At 42.5% G+C, this 15,203-nt stretch overlaps 1 protein-coding gene across 4 annotated transcripts; it reads left to right on the forward strand.

Moving 5' to 3' along the window:
* Window positions 1–1,881: 1,881 nt before the first annotated feature.
* On the forward strand, window positions 1,882–13,718 carry EXO5 (exonuclease 5). 4 transcript variants are annotated; one of them, XM_082613964.1, is made up of 4 exons: window positions 1,882–2,270; window positions 2,830–2,999; window positions 3,104–3,160; window positions 8,065–9,554. In XM_082613964.1, the coding sequence occupies exon 4, from the start codon at window positions 8,074–8,076 to the stop codon at window positions 9,184–9,186; it is 1,113 nt and encodes a 370-aa protein (XP_082470090.1). In that variant the 5' UTR covers window positions 1,882–2,270; window positions 2,830–2,999; window positions 3,104–3,160; window positions 8,065–8,073; the 3' UTR covers window positions 9,187–9,554. The 4 variants fall into 4 exon arrangements, 2 of the variants coding, with proteins under 2 accessions (XP_082470090.1, XP_082470091.1); XR_014293401.1 differs by lacking the exon at window positions 8,065–9,554 and adding an exon at window positions 13,581–13,718 and having other exon boundaries at window positions 1,883–2,270; XR_014293400.1 differs by lacking the exon at window positions 8,065–9,554 and adding an exon at window positions 13,581–13,718 and having other exon boundaries at window positions 2,830–3,160.
* The last annotated feature ends 1,485 nt before the right edge of the window (window positions 13,719–15,203 follow it).

A 15,203-nucleotide genomic window follows, 5' to 3' on the forward strand; every position in this document is an offset into this window, starting at 1 on the left:
TTCCATTTGATACAATATATCCAAATATTACTATTTCAACATGTAATCAATATAAAAGTTATTAGTGAGTTAACTTTTTTTTTTACTAAATCTTCAAAATACAATATTTTATAGTTACAGCAGATGTCATTTTGGACTAGCCACATTTCAAATGCTTAAGAGCCACACGTACCTAGTGGCTACTGTGTTGGACAGTGAAGCTCTCGAGAGCATTCATATAGACTTATTTTTATCATATAAACACTTGAATGGAAGACTGTAATCAGTGTGATTTAGAGGTACAAATTCTACCCTCTGAAAGAGTAAGGAAAGTAAGATGGAAAGAGGAAAACAGACAATTTGTGTCTAACGGTATTTCCCATATTACAGATGTCCCTGGAGGTGGAGGAACTAAATCAAAGGCTTTTGTATACAGATGGACCTTAAATGCCCCGACTTCTTATGATAGCCTTTTGGGGAAGGGGTAACGTTTTCTGAAATTTGAGAATGAAAGCTTTGGGGAACACCGTCCTGCTATCTTGGAAATTTCTTTTCCCCACAGCATGATCATTTCTGAATCGCTTCTGCTTCACTCCACCAATCAGCATTGCCCCCTCAAACTCCATTTGAAGATAACAGGTCCATGTGTGAGAGGGTTGAGGAGGCGCTTTCGTGCATTGGGAATTGCGTCCTGCTGAAGGAAAGTTATACTTGGGAGGAGGCAGAAACCTCCAACCTCAGTACAGCAATGCCCACCCATATTTCACTTGATGTGTAAGATTTCCCTCAACTTTCGTATTTCCAAGAACAAGGACGTTTTCCTACACAACCACAAGATCATTTTCACACTCAGGATATTGATAATTGATTGATACTATTATCTAATATATGTCGCATTTAAATTCCCCCAACTGACCCAAAATTTCCTTTGTAGTTTTCTTCTTATTTAACTTTTTTTTTTTTTTTTTTGGCCGTGCTGCGCTGCTTGCGGAATCTTAGTTCCCTGACCAGCGATTGAACCCAGGCGAGGGCAGTGAAAGCACTGGACCACCAGGGAACTCCCAACATTTTTGTATTTTTTTTAAAGAAATCGGGGAATTCCCTGGCAGTCCAGTAGTTAGGACTCGCTTTCACTGCTGGTGCTGGGGTTCAATCCCTGGTGGGAGAACTAAGATCCGCAAGCTGCGAGGTCCAAAACTAAGTAAGTAGATAGATAGATAGATAGATAGATAGATAAATAATAAATAAATAAATAGATAAATAAAATCTTTCCCTATTCTGAAGTCCAAAATGTATTTAGGCTTTTAATCCTCCTGGAATTGATATTTGTGATGAAGTGAGACAAGGGGTCTCATTTTATATTTTTTTCATAAGGATACCCTATTGTCTCAGAACCTTCATTGAAAAGACCATCTTTTTTTCTCCATTGCTATGCGATGCCACCTTTGTCACAAATCGTTTCCAAATATGTGATGACTGTTAAAAAAAAAAAAGCAATGATTGTCATAAAAGTCAGACTAGTGGTTTTCTCAGGAAGGAGGCATGGGAGTGTATTTGGGAATGGCACGACACTATTTTTGCTGTACATGATGACATGTCTGTTCAATAATTATTATACTTACCTCTCTATTTCAGAATATACTTGTGTTATATTTCCCAATAAAAGGGTTAATTAAAAAGTAAGCAAATAGAAAAAAGAAATACATTGATGAGACGAGCGTCAGCATCTTCGAAAAGTGAGTTCGTGGTTGTTCTCTCACTGGGAAAGTTGGTGCGAGGTGCAAAGAAAGGCGTACAGAACCCAAGGTGGCAAAGCGCAGACGCAGCGCTAACGGGCAGAGGCCAAGTGCACCGCGGAAAGGGACATGCCCAGACCTTTCTCCTACACTGGCTTGGCAGTAGCCGGGAGCCAACAGGGTGGGCGCCTCTTGGTCAGGTGACGGCACAGTTCCGTCCCGAATGAACCCACACGCACGGCCAGCGGCCCACAAGGACGACCTCCGCAGAGGCGGATCCGCATCAGGACCCTCCTCCGCCCCGCAGCTAGCGGGATTCGCGTCTGAGCCGCAGACGCGCTAAGACTAAGCGGCGCAGCTGAGGCCTCCGGGAGGGGGTGGACCTTGAGCAGCCGCTGGGCATTCTGGGCCTGGTGTCCCGGAGGCTTTTGTGCGAAGAGCGAAACCAGAGGTCCTCTGCCTGACTTGCTCTTGCGCGTCCGGGGAAAGGGTCCGGGAGCGGTTCCGAGGCCGCGGCGGAGCCGGTGGAGTCCGGGGTTCCGAGGCATATCCCAGGTTAGCGGAAGGCCGGCGAATGCGGGTGGCGGGCTGAGGGGCTGCGTTTTGGAACTCAGGGATCTGTCCCCGTGGGTGCCGCGTCCCCCCAACCCCCTTTCTGGGTGGGAACGGCTCCGGGGCAGCGGCTTATCTCGTCTGCTCCTGTGGGTTCAGGACCTTTCGATCTTGGAAGACCCTGCTGTCGGCTGGGACCCCTTCCCAAGTCCAGCAGTCCTTTGCTCGCTCCTCCAGTACACTGTAGAGAGATGCTCAGTAAACTTTCGGGCATGCGTGGAACTCCCGGGGAGACAGTGGTTTGGGGGCCGGTGGGAAGGTCCCCGCTGAAGGCAGACTTTCTTGGAGCCCACAAGTCCGGGCTGCACAGAGCAAGTCAGGATGTTGAGCGTTGAGCGTGAAGGCAGAGGCAGTTCCGCAGGCAGCAGGAACCCATCAGAGGGGAAAAACATCTGATCTGAGGTCTCTGCCCGAGCTTCTGGGCCGAAGTTGGGGCTGGAAGAGGAAACTGCTCTCGGAGCTCCTGGGGGACCTTCGTTATTGCTCACCCTTTTACTTGCAGGGAGCAGGGATTGGATCAAGTAACGGCATCCAGGGTATGGACAAAACGAAGAAGTCACAGAGAATTTGCCCTCGGAGCGAGGCAAGCTTTACGTAGGATCCGGGGTGGGCAACAGTCTGTGCAGAGTGGATCAGAGAGGAGGAAACGCTGCAATGTGAGGGACTGGTCAGGTGAGAAAGGACCAAAATTCTCTGTTCTAGCAAGGCCCAGAGTTGCTAATCTGGATTCTCCGATTGCAGACCTGGTCTTTCAGAGCTCTTTCCTCCTCCCCCAGCCTTGTCATTTCAGCATTTTGCCTTTCCTGTGAGGAGGAAGATCAGCCAAATCCCAGGTGAGTAGAAGTTTCTTCTCTCCTAAAATGTAATTTGTCAGAGGGAATAGGGGTACTATCTCATCTCTCCCTTGAGAAGAAGGAGATCCCCATTTGTTGAGTGCCAGAGTGTGTACTTCGCCATCACTCAGTTGTTTGGGTAGCTGAGTATGGTTGGAAGGAGTACTCTAATTTTAAAGATGTGTCAGTAGCCTCAGGAAAACTGCAAACTTGGCCAAGAATACTCATAAGGCAAGTAGCATACTAAATACTATTGACCTACTCAGGCTCAGAATCCAGATCTGTAGGACCCCCAGACTCTTGACAGCATGCTGGTGTTTCCCAAACATCTCATTCACTTACCACCTATTTCTACCATACCTATGTACCACATGTATTGTTAGTCTCATAGTTTTAATTTTTTACTTAACATTTATTTAAAAAATCAAACTTGTGCTTAGAAACACTACATATGAAATTATGCATTTGAAGAACACTCTAAGCTTTATATTTATTCTAAGATGTTGATCCATGTACCATGTAAAACCATCTCCTGTCAAAAAGATACAAACTGAATTTTGGGACAAAGTGCACTGCATCATGCCCTTGCCTGGATTTTTTCTGCATAGGAAAGTCCAAGCAGCACACTGAGTCTAAATTGTCCATCTCCAGTGTATTGTTTTTTTCCTTTTAGGTAAATAATTCCACAAAGAATGCTCTCCTTTTGTGTCTTCTTCTTTTTTTTTTTTAAAATATAAATTTATTTATTTATTTATTTTTGGCTGTGTTGGGTCTTGTTGCTGCACACAGGCTTTCTCTAGTTGCGATGAGCGGGGCTACTCTTCGTTGCAGTGCGTGGGCTTCTCATTGCGGTGGCTTCTCTTGTTGCAGAGCACAGGCTCTAGGTGCGCGGGCTTCAGTAGATGCAGCCTGTGAGCTCAGTAGTTGTGGCTCGCGGGCTCTAGAGTGCAGGCTTAGTAGTTGTGACGCATGGGCTTAGTTGCTCCACAGCATGTGGGATCTTCCTGGACCAGGGCTCGAACCCATATCCCTTGCATTGGCAGGGGGATTCTTCACCACTGCACCACCAGGGAAGTCCCTTGTGTCTTCTTTACAAACATTTCACTTACCTGTTAAGAGCTACCCTGTTTTGAGTGTTGTATGTAAAACAAGTAGGAAGTCCATACATTTCAGGAGCTTATGCTCTCTTTGGGGAGTTAATAGATACATATGAAATAATTGAAACCAGTACTGTCCAATAGAACTTTGTGTGACAGGGAAGTGTTCTATATCTGTGCCTTATAATGTAGTACCCACCAACCACATGTAGCTACTGAGCACTTGAAATGTGCCTAATTTTATTTAATTTTAATTAAATTTAAATAGCTGCATGTGACTGGTGGCTACATATTGGATAGCCCAGGACTGGGTATTTGAAGTAAACTATTTTCAAGGTCAGTCGATTTGGATTTAGTGCCCTCCCCTGCAGAGGGATGGGGGTAGGGGGCAACCCGAAGTATATGTGTTAATTGCCATTTAACTTTTGTTTCTTGGTGGAGGGTAAAGATTCTCTCCCAGTTTCAGGGACTTCATAGTCCAAATAGCATTATTCATTTTGTATAAATTTATTTATTTATTTATTTTTGCCTGCCTTGGGTCTTCGTTGCTGCGCACGGGCTTTCTCTAGTTGTGGCGAGCGGGGGCTACTCTTTGTTGTGGTGCGCGGGCTTCTCATCGCAGTGACTTCTCTTGTTGCAGAGCACGGGCTCTAGGCGCACGGCCTTCAGTAATTGTGGCACGTGGGCTCAGTAGTTGTGGTTCGCGGGCTCTAGAGAGCAAGCTCAGTAGTTGTGGCCTATGGGCTTAGTTGCTCCGCGGCATGTGGGATCTTCCCAGACCAGGGCTCGAACCCGTGTCCCCTGAATTGGCAGGCGGATTCTTAACCACTGCGCCATCAGGGAAGTCCAACATTACTTATTTTGAAAGTATCATCAGCTAAGGCACATTTATAGTTTAAGACACTTGTGCAAACGTGCAGCTTCTGTGTTTTATTACTGTTGAAATATCCTATAAAGCAATAACTTTATAGGATATACCCAGAAGTCTCAGCATCATATTACTTTGGTTCATTGCAAATAACTTGTTTTCCAGCTATCTGTATTTTCCTTCATTAGGGACATTTAGACTATGTAAAAATTAGTTAAGTACAATGATAACTAATATTAATACCATTTTCAAGGTATTAGTTGTTTTTAAGTTTTTAACATGGGACTTGGTACATACTGCTCTTTCATTGCTCCTTAGAGTAGCAAGGAGGAAGCTTTGCTCATAGTTTTTACCTCAATCAGCTTAAATTCTGTGTCAAGTTATTTTCCTGTCACCCAAAGTCAAAATACTAGTGGGCTGCTCATACCTTGTTTTGTTTTGTTTTGTTTTGTTTTGTTTTGTATGCAGGGTTAGATATGTGAAGTAAGAAGGAAGGCTTAAAAAGAGTATCTTCACAAAATAATTTGCCTAGTTTCTTTTTTTTTTTTTTGCGGTACGCGGGCCTCTCCCATTGCAGAGCACAGGCTCCAGACGCGCAGGCTCAGCGGCCATGGCTCACGGGCCCAGCCGCTCTGTGGCATGTGGAATCTTCCCGGACCGGGGCACGAACCTGTGTCCCCTGCATAGGCAGGCGGACTCTCAACCACTGCGCCACCAGGGAAGCCCTCGTTTTTTTTTTAGTATTTTAATTTTATTGGAGTGTAGGTTTTTTTTTTTTTTACATTTATTTATTTATTTGGTTGCGCTGGGTCTTAGTTGCAGCAGGTGGGCTCCTTAGTTGTGGCTTACCAGCTCCTTAGTTGTGGCATACAAACTCTTAGTTGCAGCATGCATATGGGATCTAGTTTCCTGACCAGGGATTGAACCTGGGCCCCCTGCATTGGGAGCACGGAGTCTTAACCACTGCACCATCAGGGAAGTCCCTTTATTGGAGTATAGCTGATTTACAATGTTGTGTTAGTTTCAGGTGTACGGTAAAGTAATTCATATACATATACATATATTCATTCTTTTTTAGATTCTTTTTTCATATAGGTTATCACAGAATATTGGGTAGAGCTCCCTGTGCTATACAGTAGGTCCTTGTTGGTTATCTAAATATCTTATATATAGTAGTGTACATGTGCTCACCCCAAGCTCCTGATTTATCCCTCCCTCCTATTAGTTTTTTTTTTTTTTTCTGACCAGGGATTGAACCTGGCCCACGGTAGTGAAAGCCCGGAGTCCTAACTGCTAGGCCACCAGGGAACTCCCTTAGTTTCTTAAGATTAAAAATACTTGAGAGACAAAACAATCAAACATGATGTATGGTCTTTGTTTCCTGGTTTAACGAAAAGCTATCCAAATGTTTTTTAGGGCAGCTGAGGAAATTTGAATATGGACTGGAGTATTAGGGAATTATTAATTTTGGTAGATATGATAATATTGTAGTTAATGTAGGAGGCTTCTTTGGAAATGTATGTGAAGCATTTGTATTTGAAGCATGATGATTTCTGTAATTTATTTTAAAATAGTTAGGCTAAAAAAAAACACCTGAAAGAAGCAAACACAGCAACGTGTCAACAGTTATTTATCTAGATTGTGTTCATTGTTCTATTCTGTCTCCTGTGCTTGTGAAATTGTTTGCTGTAAAAAGGGAGAGTATTTGTCCCTCAGTAGAGTAGTGAGATATTGGGTGTGAAGCACTTGGCTCAGTGTCTAGCATGCAATAACTGTGCAATAAATATTCACTATTATTTATAGCAAAATACAGTAATATTTTAAGAGTTTTCACTTACATATTTTCCATCATAAGCTAATTTCTTGTGGAGGGAGAAAATAAACTTAGTGGGAAACACCAATTTCTATAGTGTTAGGAGGAATTTATACAGTCAGTAAAGGTAAAGTAAAACCCACCAAGAGCTTTTTCTTCTTGTCATTTTCTTAATATATCTCAAACACAAAAACCAACTGATTTCCACATGTTGCTGTGAATATCCTCTCTCGTTACTTCATCCTATTACTTCATGAGTAGATCTGTTTGTATTTATCTGTAGTTAGTCTTTGAATTTTGCCGCACTACGTTTCTGAGAACTACATTTAAAAACAGTCATTGTGGGGCTTCCCTGGTGGCGCAGTGGTTGAGAGTCCGCCTGTCGATGCAGGGGACATGGGTTCGTGCCCCAGTTCGGGAAGATCCCACGTGCCGCGGAGCGGCTGGGCCCGTGAGCCATGGCCGCTGAGCCTGCGCGTCCGGAGCCTGTGCTCCGCAACGGGAGAGGCCACAACAGTGAGAGGCCCGCGTAACGCAAATAAATAAATAAATAATAAAAACAGTCATTGTAGAGCTGATTTTTCTCAAGGAACAGTTTGTTATTGAGATTTATTTTCCTAGTCAAGGACTTTGTATCAAAAGAATTGTAGAAGTGGTCCATGGTAAAATGGCAAACATTGCTCCAACATTCACACTGATCTACATTCACTTAAAAAATGAAATAATGTCCCAAGTCAGTAGAGTTTTGAAGGAAAAAAGGCAAACCTCAAATTTTCTTTTAAATGAAGAAACTGAGGACAAAGTAGGTGATTTGCTTAACGTCACATATGGTATGTTAGTACCAGATTCAGTAATAAAACTTAAGTTTTATTTTGCCCTTAAAAATTTTTGCCAAGTATTCATATGTGTATGATACAATGAGTCTTATTGTTGTAAATTGTACCCGTAGTACAACTCTATAGCATTACTAATTGGTCATAAATAAATAAGCACCTTTAAAGACTGTATATAATAATTAGTCGTGATTCTTTTTTACCTCATTGGAATTTGAAAGTGCTTTTGAGAAATTTTTCATTTGGGTAATGCATTTCTTTAACATGATATGCACGGCCTTTGCCCAATCCAGAGCTGTGCCATGGCAGAGACTAGGGAAGAGGAGACGGTGTCAGCAGAGGCCTCAGGGTTCTCAGACATGAGTGACTCAGAGTTTCTGGACCTGGAGGATACACAAGAGTCAAGTACTTCACCTAACAAGCCTGGCCCTTCTTCTGAACTCCCTGGGAAGGATGGCGAGCTCATAAGCTCACCAAAGTGGAAAAGAGGATTGGATGTCTTGTCACCTATGGAACGATTCCATCTTAAATATTTGTATGTCACTGATCTGTCTACTCAGAACTGGTGTGAACAGCAAATGGTATATGGGAAGGAGCTTCCTGGTTTCTTGACACCTGAGAAGTCAGCTGTTTTGGACACTGGTGCCAGCATCCACCTAGCTAGAGAACTAGAAGTTCATGATCTTGTGACTCTCCCCATCACCTCTAAAGAAGATGCTTGGGCAATTAAGTTTCTGAACATATTATCAATGATTCCTACCCTGCAGTCAGAAGGGCGCATCAGAGAGTTTCCAGTGTTTGGAGAAGTGGAGGGTGTGCTTCTTGTTGGAGTGATTGATGAGCTGCACTATACAGCCAGGGGGGAACTGGAACTGGCTGAACTCAAGACACGCAGGCACCCTGTGCTCCCTCCGGATGCTCAGAGAAAAAAAGACTGTTTTCAGGTCAGCCTGTACAAATACATCTTTGATGCCATGGTACAAGGGAAAGTGACCACTGCTAGCCTAAGCCACCACACAAAATTGCATCCAGAAAAGCCATTGGGACCTTCAGTGCTGAGGCATGCCCGGCAGGGAGGCTTCTCTGTGAAGTCCTTGGGTGACCTCATGGAGCTGGTCTTCTTGTCTCTAACACTGTCTGACCTCCCAGTTATTGATATCCTGAAGATTGAGTATATCCACCAAGAGACTGCCACTGTGCTGGGTACAGAGATAGTGGCCTTTGAAGAGACGGAGGTGAGAAAGAAAGTGCAGCACTATATGGCCTACTGGATGGGCCACCGAGAGCCTCAAGGGGTTGATGTGGAGGAGGCTTGGAAATGCCGGACATGCAACTATGCAGATATCTGTGAGTGGAGGAAGAATGGTGGGTTGCCCAACTCCATGCTGGAGCTGCAAGCCAAAAAAGCCAAATGAACAGAAGATAGACTTTCAGGAACTTTGATCTTTCCTGCTCCTAATGTACTCAGCAGAGTGAAAGAGGACCAGTCTCTGAGCTTGACTTCCATGGAGAGTGTTCTTATTTTGGTTCTTTTCATATTTCCTCAGCCTCTTACCACACAAATCCAGGACCAAGGCTCCGGGAGAGATCTGGGATTATACTGTCCCTGGAGCTTCGCCACAGATTGCCAAGAAGACAGATGCTTATCTTGGCTGGAGCAAGGTATCCTTCAGCAATCATTGCTTTCCTAAGAAGATTCTTCAGTTTCTTTTAAGTCTCTTCCCTATTTTTTCTCAATCAGGGTTTCTACATTTTATATAATGAAATAAAATGAAACACTGTCCAGGTTGGTTGAACTGGTTTTTTTCATAATCTCAACCCTTCAAAGAGGACCACCAGAATAGTTGTGTGTGCATGTTATTCCAAGCCTTTAAGTACATACATAAACATATTTCTGAAGTAGTGGAATGAGCAGAGCAGGAATTTAAAAGAAGCCTAATACATATGCTCAAAGAAATAAGGAAAAATGAAGCAGGAAGTCATAAAAAATGAAAATAGTAAATATGATATTAATATTTACAAAAGAATGAATACATGAGTGGAGGCTTGTATTACCTTCAACCCCAGAGGTACCCATCATCTCCTACTCTAAGACCAAAGCATAAGTGATGCCCTGGAATTAGACAGACCTGGACTCTATTCTTTACTAGCTTGGGACCTTGGGAAAGTTTCTAAGCCTTTTCTGAGCCTCAGTTTTCCAATATGGAAAATGGAGTGATGGTAATTATACTCACCTCATAGAGTTATTATGAGGATTAAATGAGATGATGCATGCAAAGAGCTTAGGACAGTACTCAACACAGCAGAATCATTCGATGATTCAGTATATGGATGGCACTGCTGCTACTGCTGCTGCTGCTGATAATAATGAAGATAATGTTGATGATAGTGTAAGTTGTTTCTAGTCCTTTGCTTCATTCATCTCTGTTTTTCCATTGAGCAACATTCTCAAATATTTTGGTCTCAGATCCTTTGCATGCTTAAAAATTATTGACGATACCAAAGACATATTGTTTATGTTGGTTTTATCAATGATATTTACTATAGGTCAAAACTGAGACTCTAGGGCTTCCCTGGTGGCGCAGTGGTTGAGAGTCTGCCTGCCGATGCAGGGGACACGGGTTCGTGCCCCGGTCCAGGAAGATCCCACATGCCATGGAGCAGCTAGGCCTGTGAGCCATGGCTGCTGAGCCTGCGCGTCCGGAGCCTGTGCTCCGCAACGGGAGAGACCACAGCAGTGAGAGGCCTGCGTACTGCAATAAACGAACAAACAAAAAAACCCATAATACATTAAGAAACATGTGACATTAACACACTGTACAATCCAGCAATACCATTCCTGAGTATACGCTAAGAGAAACTCTTATACATGTACAACAGGGAATATTAACAAGAGCTTTGTAACACTTTCACACTAGCAAAACCTAAACCTAGAAGCTGCCTAGGTGCATATCATTGGAAGAGTAGGATGGTGTGGTACGGCAGCCAAAACACATGAGCTACAATGACATGCAACCATGTGGATGAAAATTAGCACACAATATTAAGTGAAAAAGTAAGTCCCAAAAGGTTACATATGGCATGATACTCTGTTTATAAAGTGAAAAACAACAAAGTAAAAACATTTTAAGATATTTAAAGATAATGAAGAGGAATCTCAGTGGAGCCCTTAACTGCAGGCATCTCCATCAAGACCAGAGGAAAGAATGATATGGACATCATCTGGAAGGAGTAGGCTTATTTACGGACACACTCCTGGAGAATTTGCAGAAGTAGATGGAAGGAGAGGAGTTGGCAGGGGTGGGGTTTCTATACTAACTAGAGGGCCAAGAGCCAGCAGAACACGGTGAATATTGTTAGCATAGCTGCATGTTATACCTGAACTGGTAAAACCTGGACATTTATAGGAGTTACAGTAGGCTACCTCTGGAGGCCTTCTGAGCTACACATACTCTTTTCTTATGGAGAGTGGGAATCTTGTAATAACTCTTCCCATTTACTGAGGGAGTATTCTGTCCCAGGCACTGTGCTAAGCACTTTTTATGATTAAATCTATGTATCCATTACTATCCCTGATGAGGGAACCGAAGCTTAGAAGGGTTATACAACTTGCCCAAGGTCACACAGTTTGAAAGTGGTTGACTCCAGCCTAGATTGTCTGACTGCGGTGCTTATGCTCTTAACTATTACACTGTAAATTTTTCTTGCTGTGTTAAGCTGCCTACACTGTACGTCATTATAGGCCCTAAGAAGTCTGGACTCAAATTTGGGGCATGGTAAACTGAACCTTATGAGATAAATAGTATTAAGCTAATAGTCTTCAAAAAAAAGAACTTGCTCAGGCCTCTGTAGCATCATCTTAGTTATATTAGAATCTTTAAGAAGAGGAAAAAGAGAAAATCAGTTGGTTTTAGACAATGACTAATTTAATAGAATTTAGTCAGAACTCTGTAATTCAGTAATTCCTTGAGCTCTCAAATACTTATTTTATTTTATTTTTTAATTTGGCCATGACACAGCCCATTTATTTATTTATTTATTTATTTATTTATTATTTTAAAAAATTTTATTTTTGGCTGCGTTGGGTCTTTGTTGCTGCGCGCTGGCTTTTCCCTAGTTGTGGCGAGCGAGGTCTGCTCTTCGTTGCAGAGTGTGGGCTTCTCATTGCCATGGCTTCTCACTGCGGAGCAAGGGCTCTAGGCATGCGGGCTTCAGTAGTTGCAGCACGCGGGCTTAGTAGTTGTGGCGTGTGGGCTCTAGGGTGCACGGGCTTCAGTAGTTGTGGCGCACTGGCTTTAGAGTGCAGGTTCAGTAGTTGTGGCACACGGGCTTAGTTGCTCCTTCGTATGTGGGATCTTCCCGGAACAGGGATCGAACCTGTGTCTCCTGCATTGGCAGGTGGATTCTTAACCATTGCACCACCAGAGAAGTCCACAAATCCTTATTTTATTTTATTTTATTTTATTTTTTTTTTTTTTTTTTTTTTTTTTTTTTTTTTTTTTTTTTTCCGTACGCGGGCCTCTCACTGTTGTGGCCTCTCCCGTTGCGGAGCACAGGCTCCGGATGCGCAGGCTCAGCGGCCATGGCTCACGGGCCCAGCCGCTCCGCGGCATATGGGATCCTCCCAGACCGGGGCACGAACCCGTATCCCCTGCATCGGCAGGCGGACTCTCAACCACTGCGCCACCAGGGAGGCCCCTAAATCCTTATTTTAAATTAACACCTTTCGGTCATCACTTTATGGTTTCTCACAGAGTAGTTGAGGCATCTGTAGTTGGGATCACCCCAGGATCACTGATGCTGTTCTCTACAAGAGATGCTTCCCTGGTTTGCAGCTGCTGCATATCTCATAATGTCATCTCTCCCATGTATGTATCATACAGTATGATGTGATATGAAGTTGATAAGGTTCTTCAAGATATTTTTATGGATGTATCAACATATATTTATATGAACTCTGCTGAGGTGTCTGACTCCAAATTATGAACCTCTTGGATGTTTGTTCAGTGAGTGGGTAAATGAAAAGAGATGTCACAATGAAGCTATTTCTTGATTTTAAAAAAAGCAAAAAAAAAACTTGCTTCTTGGGCCAGAGAATGGGTTAAGTACCTAAATTAGGATTAGGTCCAACTGTTCATAATAGAAATTGCCAAAACAATAGTGGTTAAACAAAATAGAAATGGATTTCTTTCATGAAAAAGAACCCTAGATATAGTTAGTCTAGGTCATGATGTCCGGAGCCCAAGTTCCTTCTCTCTTGTTTCTCTAAAACCAATAAGTGTCTTCCTACTTCATAGTCCAAAATGGCTGCCCAAACTCTAGTCTCCTATACACATTCAGCATAAAGCTGAAATAGGGGGCTTCCCTGGTGGCGCAGTGGTTGAGAGTCCGCCTGCCGATGCAGGGGACACGGGTTCGTGCCCCGATCCGCGAAGATCCCACATGCCGCGGAGTGGCTGGCTCCGTGAGCCATGGCTGCTGAGCCTGCGCATCCGGAGCCTGTGCTCCGCAACGGGAGAGGCCACAGCAGTGAGAGGCCCGCGTACCACAAAAAAAAAAAAAAAGCTGAAATAGGAAAAGGGTATTATTTTAAGGACACTTCATAAATTTGCAGCACTGACATCCCACTGGCCAAAATTTGGTCACTACAAGGATATGTAATTTTTATTCTGGGAAAGCATATGTGCAGACAAAAATTGGAGAGTCTATGAACTGCAAAAACCAGAGAATGGATATTGAGTGACAGCTTGCCATCTCGGCCACACTGAGATTTTTCAGTAACAGAGCTTGCACTTTTTGCCTTGCTAAGGACCCGACACTCTTGGAGGAAAAGAGGAAGATGTGAACATGACACCTCCACCATCCATCTTCAGAAATTTTCATCTTCCCCAGCTGAAATTACTCCCTATCCATTAAACATGAGCTCCCCATTCCTCCCTCCCTTCATCTCCTGGCAGTCACTATACTACTTCCTGTCTCTATGAGTCTGACCACTCTAGGTGCCTCATATAAGTGGAATCATACAGTATTTGTCCTTTTGTGACTGGCTTATTTCACTTAGCTTAACATCTTCAAGTTGCATCCATGTTATAGCCTGTGTCAGAATTTCCTTCCTTTTTAAGACTGAATAATATTCTATTGTGTCAATATCTTTTAAAAGTGAGTGGGAGCAAAGAAGTATTCCAGAGGAGGAGCTGACTTGGTAAAAGTTCATGTGTTGCAGAATGACTTATCTCAGGTGGATCTGAAATTGGAACTATTGTAGTGGTGTCACAATCCACTAGGTTGTATCAGATCCTCAAATGTGGAAGCAAAAAATGCAGAGTGGTCCTGTTGCCATGGGAGAAAGAAGGGGCTCCAAGCCCTGGAGGTCTGGATGAAGTGAAAAATGAGCTGTATTGAATTCCAGGTCAGTATCCTAGGAATATTGATTAGGCCCATAAGCAGAATCTGTGCCTGTGGACCGCAAGTAAGCTAAGAATCGTTATCCTAGCCTTGGTTTCTCCAGTTCCACTGAACTTCACTTCTGCTGTCCTTCAGTAATGTCTCCAATAAACACAACGTTCATTGGATATCTTTATTGAGAGCATCTTCTTCCAGTCTGTGGCTTACCTTTTTATTCTGTCATGGTATCTTTTGATGAGTAAAATTTTACTGAAGACCAGTTTCAGTGTTTCATTAGTGCTTTTTTGTATCTCATTTAAGATATATTTTCCTACTTCAACACACCTTGTTTCTTTTACTTATCAATTTATTTTGGAGTTGTTTCATATTAGTATTTATAGTTTATCTCCTTCCTTTCAGCGGCCGCAAAGAATTCCATTGTAAAGATATAATACTACTGTTTATCTAATCAGTCCTCTATTTACATCTGCTTAGGCTATTTCCTATCTTTTCCTACTACAAACACTATAATAATATATAAAGTAGAAAGTAAATGTTGCTCTCACATATACACCTATTAATCCTGAATCCCAAAATAACTATCGATTGGAAGTTGATAAGGTTCTTCAAGATATTTTTATGGATGTATCAACATATATTTAAATATAAAACAAATATGTGTATATTGGGGTGTATGTGATTAGACACAAAAAATCCTCTATAACATGCTTGTTTCAGTCAAGTTTTATCATGGATAGTGTCATATCTGGATAGTTCATGGATAGTGTCGTATCTGGATAATACAGTATTTCACTGGATAGGTGTAATATAATTCATCACTTAATTATCCCTTCCCAGTGGGCACATACAGGGATAGATATAGACAAATAAATGCACAGCCTATATATAAACATTGATATTGTAAATATTTTTCTGATTTTCCTCCTTATTCCAAGGCCTAGAAATTTTGGGATATAAGGCTGCACAATTAAAATATATCTGGACAACATTGTAAATCAACTATACTTCAATTTAAAATAAATAAATA

Source organism: Mesoplodon mirus, assembly GCF_964341445.2.
Source record: "Mesoplodon mirus genome assembly, chromosome: 3".
Lineage (NCBI taxonomy): Eukaryota > Metazoa > Chordata > Mammalia > Artiodactyla > Ziphiidae > Mesoplodon > Mesoplodon mirus.

Coding starts and splice junctions, on each gene's coding strand:
- EXO5 (XM_082613964.1), top strand. CDS start 8,074: ATGGCAGAGACTAGGGAAGAGGAGACGGTGTCAGCAGAGGCCTCAGGG.